Raw genomic sequence first — 9,357 nt, forward strand, 5'->3', positions numbered from 1 at the left:
GAGAATTTTTAAAAAGTAAGATCAATAATAACAATAAAATAAGAGGCTCAATCTAACTAACTTAAAAATTATGAAATTAACTAAGGATTTGGTCTTAATCATTAAGGAGGAATTCATGTATCCACTCGATCCGCATTCGAAATTATTTGGAGCCACAAGAGAGCCTGTGCGTCGCTAGGGATTCATGGGGTCCTGAGGATTGATAGACGAAGTCTGGACACCTCGCGTCGGAAAAAAAATTATGAAATTAGAAGAGAAAAAAATAAGAGGAAGAAATTGGAAAACGGAACCCATTCACATGTGCGAAATCCAACGGGAAAACGGGACACCTTTTTTTTTTTTTCTTTTTCATTTTTCCCCTTCTCTCTCTCTCTCTGTGGAGCCCTCCCCCAAATTCAAATTCTCATCACTGCGCCTTAACGGCGCACACACACTCTCTCTTCTGTCAGTCTCTCTCCCTCTCTCTCTCTGCGCCTCTACTCCCTCCGTTCAGCGTTGTTCACTGCCGCCCGAACCCTAAAACCCTCCGGCTCCGACCAGATGAAGCACTTCATGCTTCCCCGGGGCTCCAAGAAGCAGAGCCGCTCCAAGGAGAACCTTCCGCCACCGGATCCCAACGCCCTGCCCAGCGATCGGAGCGTGTCACCGGCGAATCCGAAGCTCAGGTGTCCTCTACCTCCGAGGCCGCCTTCCTCGAATCCTCTCAAGAGGAAGTTCGCTCTGGAGGGTTCTGAAAATGCCGTAGCAGCTGGAGCAACTTCAGATTCAGGCGTCAAGGTACGTCGTCCTCCCTAAGTTAATTTGCCGATTCAGTCCTCTTCCCGTCATTTAATGTAGTTCCTCAGAGGGGAAATTGGTGTTTGCTTCAACTGATTCGATTCAGGCCTCCTCCCGTTTCTGTCAAATGTATTTCTCAGAGGTTAAGTTTGATGCTTCCTGTATACGAACTCTTTTCCTAGATTTGCCGACAATTAGTTGAATTTGATTGAGCTAGCTTCTATCGTTCTGTAGCACTTGAAATTGACTGGTCAAAGTGAAGCTCAGAGAATTGCGAAGATGGAGAATTTTGTCTTATACAAACGCATGAATTGCCAATTCTCAAGGAAAATGTGCAAATGAGGTTGTAGTGGTAAAATGAATATCTGCCGCTCTTGTAATCCCAATCCTGTGTCTAATCTTCGTCTAAAGTTAGCTAAATAGGAGAAATGCCTAGAGGAGGATTCTATAGTTTTGCATGAGGGTACTGAATGGCATGACGGAAGAAAGGGCAAAAGTTTTTCTGGTACACCATTTTGTCCAAACAAATGTTTCTCTAGTACTAGTTTATTTGCCAGAAGTCTTTATATCTATAATTTCGAAGTCAAAGCTGCATTTGCTGCACTCTAGTAATAGAGACTTGCCTTGGGCCAACTGTTGAAGCCTGAAGAATTAGGAGGCAAAATAATGTGGAAAGAGTGATGTACCCTTTGAAATCAACTTAAATTCTCATTGTATTTGTGAGATGTATTATGAAACACATATATACTTGTTGCTTTTGCACTGATCATAATAATAGTGATCTGGCAACATCAGGTATCCAGATAGGCAGCATGTATGCATCTGATGCTTCTATTTACAACCAGTTCGTAGCATGTAAAATAAAATGTACAACTTTTATCATCAGGTCGTAGTTCGAATGCGGCCGCCAAAACAAGATGAAGAAGATGGAGAGATGACGGTGCAAAAGGTTTCATGCGACTCTGTGTTAATCAATGGTCAGACTTTCACATTTGATGCCGTGGCTGATACAGCGGCAACACAGGTAACTTGACTATTAATGAATATAATCTCATGTTTTGAGACTGAAATGTGAAATAGGTTAAAGTTAAAATGACTCCTCACCGTTCCTCCTTGTCTTTTTATTGTGCAGCTTGATATATTTGAGCTTGTAGGTGCCCCACTTGTTGAAAATTGCTTGGCAGGTTTCAACAGTTCTATATTTGCTTATGGGCAGGTATTTTCCGTAATGTCTGTTGCATCCATGATTATTTTAAAGACTACATACATAACTAAATTTACCATCTAAAATTGTTTTGAAGACGGGAAGTGGGAAGACTTACACAATGTGGGGTCCAGCACATGCTTTATCAGAAGATATATTATCAAATGAACAGCTAGGTTTGACCCCACGCATTCTTGAGCGCCTCTTCAGTCGAATAAACGAGGTAAGGTTCAGCTTTATAGTTACCGAAACCTGCAAGTTAATGGTACCAAGAAACAACACCTAAACTGTGCTATATTCTCCCTTCAGCTCTGGTTTTAATTGGTTTATCTCTTCCATTTTTCTTCTCTTTCAGGAAGAAATGAAGCATGCCGAGAGGCAGCTCAAGTACCAATGTCGCTGTTCGTTTCTTGAGGTTAAATTTCATAATTTCTTTTGCAGTTTACTAAAATTTGCTTAAGTGCTTCTGCAACTTTTGACTACAACTTTAAATTTGTAGATATATAATGAGCAAATAACTGATTTGTTGGATCCAAATCAAAAGAACCTTCAGGTTAGAGGAATCTGGTTTGCTTTTTATTTTATTATTATTTTTTTCTCTATGCATTTAGTTATTTTGGCAGGCTGTAAACATTTTGTTGATTGATGTGTTCTAGATTAGAGAGGACATCAAATCTGGTGTCTATGTTGACAATTTGACCGAGGAAAGTGTGTCTACAATGAAGGATGTGAGGCATCTTTTATTAAAGGTTTGAACCTTATTTCACTTCCTTACTTTTGTTTGCATTTAGTCTATATTATGGACTAGGAAAATCTTATGATAATTTATGGTCATTTCAGGAGTTTTTTCTAAGCAAAATCTAGGTTATACAAGACCCTGAATTGAAGTTCAGTTTTGAACTTACATGTGATGTGAAAGGGCCATTAGTCTATTGTTATATGTCATATGCTTGCTTGTTTATTGAAGCTATACCAATAACCTAGTTTCTTGATCTCCACAGAAAATGCCGTAAAATGAAGTTACACTAATACCTAATTTCTCGATCTCTGCATAATGTTCTGAATCTAATTACTTTTTATTGCTAAATATTATGTTTTGCTAAGAAATCTGAGATGAAACTTGATATTAGCCATAGGAGCAATGTCTTTGAAACAATGGTCAGTGAAACTGGTTATGCCTGTAAATGATTCTATGAGTTCTCAAACTATATTACATCTTAGGATTTTTCTTTTTGAGTGATTTGATGTTGATCTATCTTTGTGGGAAGAGAAAGAGATTCTCTAACTGTTGGAAGTATTTCCTAACATTGAGTTTCTCTTCGATGTGGATTGGAGGTTTGAGATTGAGAGCTATGTTTAAATTATTTTTCTTTTCACAAGAATTAGTGACCAGAATCAGTAAAAGTTTGTTCAATGACATGCAACTTTGTAATTCCAATCATAGTTTTTTTATCTTTTCTGTTACAAAATGGATATTCCATGCAGGGATTGTCGAACAGGAGGACTGGTGCTACGAGCATAAATGCAGAGAGTTCTCGCTCTCACAGTGTTTTCACTTGCATTATCGAATCTAGATGCAAGGTAAAATCTTGATGAGAAACATTTGGTATTTTTACTATTGTATATGAACGTCTTAAATGGAGGGATATTAATTGGATTTTCCCTCGAGTTCTCTGTTCGACAACAAATAATGATTTCTATAGTCAAGTTTATGGTATAATTGTCAGTAGCTTCCAAGGTGCTGAGGTGGCTGGAAAACTGATATCTGTTCAGCCTGTTATTAAGCTATTATCATGTGAAACTAAAGCCCATGAACTTGGTTCGTTTAATTAATTCAAGGGAAGTTGGGCTCTTGCATCTTAAAAATGGAGAGTTTACAACAATAATGGTGAAATGCATTTTAAAAGAGTTTCTCTCATTCTTTTGAGCATAACATGCAATTGGCCTAACACTCTGAGATGAACCGATGTTATAATATACTTAATGGATCACTCAGTGTTTCGCTAGATGCAATAAAATAGGTTACCTGTTTGGACTTTCGAAAAATCGGTGCCTAAAGGAAAATTGTTTAGCTTTATCAAATCCAGAAGCTAGGGAGATCAACACAAGTAGTTTTTGGAACTGGTTATAATTGATTCCTTGGCTTTTCAGAGCATGGCAGATGGTCTAAGTAGCTTCAAAACCAGTAGAATCAACTTAGTTGATCTGGCTGGGTCAGAGAGACAAAAGTTAACAGGTGCAGCAGGAGAAAGATTGAAAGAAGCGGGGAATATCAATCGTTCTCTATCACAGCTTGGGTATTCTCTTTTTGTGTTCTTATTGTCATAGTTATTCTAATCTGAATAGGTGTTCCTGGATTTTTATTGGTATGTGGGTTGCTCTCTTGGATAGGATCTTGTGTTCTTTAATGGAATATATATGTCCCAAGAGATCAAATATGTTCAGTTTCTTGAACTTCACAGTCAAATATGTTATAGCCAATGAACCTCAGTCTCAACTCTTCATTTTCTTAAGAATTACTACTGTCTTCATAAAAGGTGTCCGTTCGAAGGTAAATACACAGTTCCATTCGAATATGATATCAACCATGTATAGATTTGACTCTGAAGCTGCTTTTCCCAATTAGGGATTATTAGCGGGTGAGCAATTTTAACATTATTAAGACAGATTCTCAAGTTCGTTTCTAATACTGTGACTTATCTCAAAAAACGCAGGAACTTGATTAACATTCTCGCTGAAGTTTCTCAAACTGGGAAGCAAAGGCATATTCCATACCGAGATTCCAAGTTGACGTTCTTGTTGCAAGAATCTCTTGGTGGAAATGCGAAACTAGCAATGGTCTGCGCTATATCTCCTGCTCAAAGGTAATATCTTAATATGATTTTACAAAGATAGAGTCTTATCCTTTTGTATTCAATAAGGTACTCACCCTGACCAACATCTCAGCTGTAAGAGTGAGACTTTCAGTACTCTGAGATTTGCTCAGCGAGCGAAGGCCATAAAGAACAAGGCAGTTGTCAATGAGGAAGTTCAGGAGGATGTCAAATATTTGCGAGAAGTCATACGACAACTTAGGGTACGTGTTACCCTTCTTTCACAGTCATTAGATTCAAGTACCATGTTCATAGTTGGTATAAATATTTATCCTCAACAACCTATGCAGGATGAATTAATTTGGATTAAGGCAAAGGGAAACAACCCAAGTGACCCGAGTGAATGTCACTTAACAGGACAGGACATCAGAAGAAGTTTGAATATCCTCAAACTGAGCCTTCGCCATCCTGTGACATTACCCCCAGTTGATGATGATGGCGATGAAGAGATGGAAGTAGACGAGGAGGCCATTGAGAGCCTCTGTGCCAAAGCAAGCCAGCATCTGTCTGGTGCTGAAGACAAAATAGGTAATGGGAGTGATTCAGATAATGGGTGCCGCGGAGAACAGAGTATGGTGGATGTTAATATGGACGAAGCTGAACAGACTCATGAACCAGAATTCAAAAAGAACCTAGCAGCTAGTCTCCACCGTGGTCTTGAAGTAATTGATGGTATCCGAAAGAGCTCTGCACTGAGGCAATCAGCATTCAGATTTTCATACCGAACAGCGGACTTGAAATCGATACTTCCAAGCATCAAGGTTGATGTTGGAGTACAGGCTTCTTGCCAAGATAGTCAGATACTAAAAGAAGCTCCAGAGACACTGTTGTGTACCAACTGCATGAATGGGATGAAGAAGGAGGTCAGTGAGGGCAATGATGGCTCAAACCTGCAGCTGGTGCCTATTAATGGGTCAGAGTCCACAGGGAAATCAAAGCAAGTCCCCAAGGTGAGTCCCAAGAATTTATATTCTGTAGACCTTATAAATGTGTTTGGAATCTCACTTCAGATGGTTACTAATAAATCAAAACAACTTTTCCTCCTGTTGAAACAGGCCGTGGAGAAAGTTCTGGCTGGATCGTTTAGGAGAGAAATGGCACTTGAAGATTTCTGTTCTAAGCAAGCTTCTGAGATCATGCAACTCAATCGCTTGGTAGGACTAGTTTTGATATCTTTTGAAAAGTATAAGATAATTGCCTACTTCTCTTAAGTTAACTGTAGGGGAAATCTCTTGCAGGTAAAACAATACAAGCATGAAAGGGAATGCAATGCCATTATAGCTCAAACAAGGGAAGACAAAATACTTCGTCTTGAGAGCCTTTTCGATGGTGTATTACCTTCAGAGGAGTTCGTGCAGGACGAGTTAGCATCTTTGAGTCATGAGTGTAAGGTACTTTCTTCTGTTGTATTAACAACTGTCATCTTTTAGATTCTTTATTAGTCCTGTTAGTTCTCACATAGAATGATTACTCTTCCACATGCTATGATTTAATTATATGTGCCCTTTTGTCATATCATCCAGATTCTGAAGGAGAAATATGAGAATCATCCTGAACTCCTACGAGCAAACATTGAGCTGAAAAGGCATCAAGACGAGCTAGAGCAATATAGGAATTTTTTTGAATTGGGGGAGAAGGAGGTGCTGTTAGAAGAGATTCAAGACTTAAGATGTCAGCTTCAGTACTACATTGATTCTTCGTCCAAGTCAGCTTGGAAACATGATGAACCGCTTCTACTAAAATATTCCTTTGAGCCTGAAACAACTCCAGCATTAACTACAATTCTGGAATCAGGGGAAAGTTCTGAAGAGAAGCTTATACAGGAGAAACTGCGATGGACTGAGGCAGAGAGCAAGTGGATATCACTTGCTGAAGAACTTAGGTCGGAACTTGAGGCGAGCAGGTCTGCGGCTGAAAAGCTGAAGCAGGAATTAGACACCGAGAAGAAGTGTGCAGAAGATCTGAAAGAAGCAATGCAATTGGCAATGGAGGGGCATGCTCGAATGCTTGAGCAGTACGCTGATCTTGAGGAGAAACATATGCAGTTGCTTGCACGTCATAGGAAGATACAGGATGGAATAGAGGATGTGAAGAAGGCTGCTGCTAAGGCCGGAGTCAGGGGTGCAGAATCTAAGTTCATAAATTCCCTTGCTGCGGAAATTTCAGCCCTTAAAGTCCAGAGGGAGAGGGAGAGGCAACATCTGAGGAATGAGAACAGGGAACTTCAAGCTCAGTTGCGGGACACAGCTGAAGCAGTTCAAGCAGCGGGAGAACTGCTGGCACGGCTTAAAGAAGCGGAAGAAGCTGTCGCTGCAGCTCAGGTGCGTTGAAGATCAGGTTTTCTAGAAGATTTGTCTAGTTTATGAAAACGATATCAATGTCATATCGGCAATGTATATACTGATCCCCCTATTCCATATTAGTGATATCCTCATGTTCACCACTTGGCACTAAGCTGCTTTGCAGTTTTTTAACTCGTGACTTTAGCTGCTAGGAATTCTTCTTTTCTTGTTTTAAGGTTACTTGATGGAGATTAGTTGCAATTAGATAATGGATTTCCAAGTTTTTTAGTCAAATCTGACAACATATAAACCTGAACATTGCATCCTATGCAAAAAAGAAAAGAAAAAGAAATTCTTGAGGATTTACATACATTATGTACTTTGCTTCTCTTGATCTTAAATTGTTTAAGTTGTCATCTTACTTTGGATTTTAATTACCATGCGTAGTTTACGAACTTTGGCATCAGCGCATGCATAAGTGGCTAGTAAGCATGGTTATATGTTGAATCTTGTTATCAGATATATGATTAATTGTGGTATGTCTATTGTTCAAGCTTTGTGAATTATGAATCAGTTTGAGGAATCATGCTTTACATAGATAGATGAAACTTTGGAATCAGCGCATGCATAAGTGGACTAGTAAGCATGGTTATATGTTGATCCTTGTTATGAGATATATGATTAATTGTGGTGGTCTATTGTTCAAGCTTTGCGAATTATGAATTTGAGGAATCATGCTTTACATAGATAGATGAAGCTTTGACATTGGATTTGGGGATAGAACTCTTGCTATGCATCCAAGCCTATGTAAATCAGTTTCCTCTGCAAACTGATGTGATTATCTGATTAATGAATGGACCTCTTGTAATGTTTCTTCAGAAGCGAGCCCTGGTGGCGGAACAAGAAACTAAAAAGGCCTACAAGGAGATGGAGGTTCTGAAACGGAAACATGAGAAGGACATAACAGAAGCGCGTACTCAACTCCTCACGGAACCTCACTTGACCGGCGGAATTCGTCCACCCTCTCATGATGAAGACACCTCAAGCATTGCCAAGTATGACACTGTGGACGTGGAGACTGCTAATGATGAGCAGTGGAGGGATGAGTTTAAAGCGTTTTACGACAAAGGAGAAGATGACTTGTTGAGGCTTGAGGGTCCATCAACTTGGTTCTCTGGGTATGACCGGTGCAACATATGAGAGACTCATCCAGGCTCCTGGCATATATAGCGTGTATGTATATCAGAAAGGCAGTTTGGTCTTCGAGGGTAGTGGCCTTTGTAACTCTTTACTTGCTCTATTACACATCTGGTGTTCGGGAGGGGAACCAGTGTGTCCTTCCATCTGTTGTGCTCTGTAATTCTGGTTTCTTCTGATTCTTTCAAAGCAATATATAACATAAATGTTGAATGAATGAATGGTAAGTCTGATTCTTTATCAGATTGCGTAGGTCCTTTCCATTTGGGCTGGGCAAGGCCAGGCAGCGCCAATTCCATCGGGAACAAGTTGGACGGCTGGGCTTATCCCTCTGAGTGATCTGATCCGATCCTTATTTTTCATCATCGTAAGTGCCTCCTGGTCCATTTTGAAGGCAAGCCTTGATTGACTAAGGTGAATTTCAATTAGGCAACTGGGGAGGTTTACAGTCCCGTGGTTGGCACGATCCTCTCATATGCAATCGACTCACCCCTTACAGGGGCCGAAAAATTTAATCGATCTGCGACTGCGGTGAAGTCACGTGAACAGCCCTCCCGCACTTGGGAAGTTTGTTTCAGGTTCCTTATTTACTAGTTTTAAAATTCCCGTGCAACGACTTTTAATATAAATATAATTGTATTTACCCATTTAAACTTTAATTATTTTTAGTTAAATTTCAAAAATGAAATTGAAATTAATTCATGTATTGCTAATATATTAGAGTAGTAGCTATGTAACTTTTAAACTTATTATGAACAACAAATTTCGAGTCTGAAATAAGACATAAAATGAGTGTGACGAATTTTGGATTAATTGCATTAGATGAGTTACAATCTCTAATTCGCTCCTGTAAATACAAGAATAATTCTATGATTCTCTTTGCTTTTTTCTAAACACCGTTAAGAGTCTTTACAACTTAATCTCTAAAATCCACGATTAGTCTTCAATTTAATGGCTTCGATTTAATCGATCTTCGGTCTTGGCCCTTGATCGGAAACGTTCCTTTAAACATGATTGATTTAAT

General features: G+C 39.3%; 1 protein-coding gene across 1 annotated transcript; it reads left to right on the forward strand.

The window, feature by feature from the left end:
- Nucleotides 1-376: 376 nt before the first annotated feature.
- Nucleotides 377-8,573, forward strand: LOC116196939 (kinesin-like protein KIN-12B). Its single transcript, XM_031526901.1, has 16 exons — nt 377-777; nt 1,664-1,801; nt 1,910-1,993; nt 2,079-2,204; nt 2,337-2,396; nt 2,481-2,534; nt 2,638-2,730; nt 3,467-3,562; nt 4,133-4,278; nt 4,696-4,845; nt 4,928-5,057; nt 5,145-5,804; nt 5,910-6,008; nt 6,093-6,245; nt 6,378-7,175; nt 8,016-8,573. The coding sequence occupies exons 1-16, from the start codon at nt 541-543 to the stop codon at nt 8,334-8,336; spliced, it is 3,345 nt and encodes a 1,114-aa protein (XP_031382761.1). The 5' UTR covers nt 377-540; the 3' UTR covers nt 8,337-8,573.
- Nucleotides 8,574-9,357: the final 784 nt, after the last annotated feature.

The sequence above is a fragment of the Punica granatum genome, chromosome 2 (genome assembly GCF_007655135.1).
Source record: "Punica granatum isolate Tunisia-2019 chromosome 2, ASM765513v2, whole genome shotgun sequence".
NCBI classification, from domain to species: Eukaryota; Viridiplantae; Streptophyta; class Magnoliopsida; order Myrtales; family Lythraceae; genus Punica; species Punica granatum.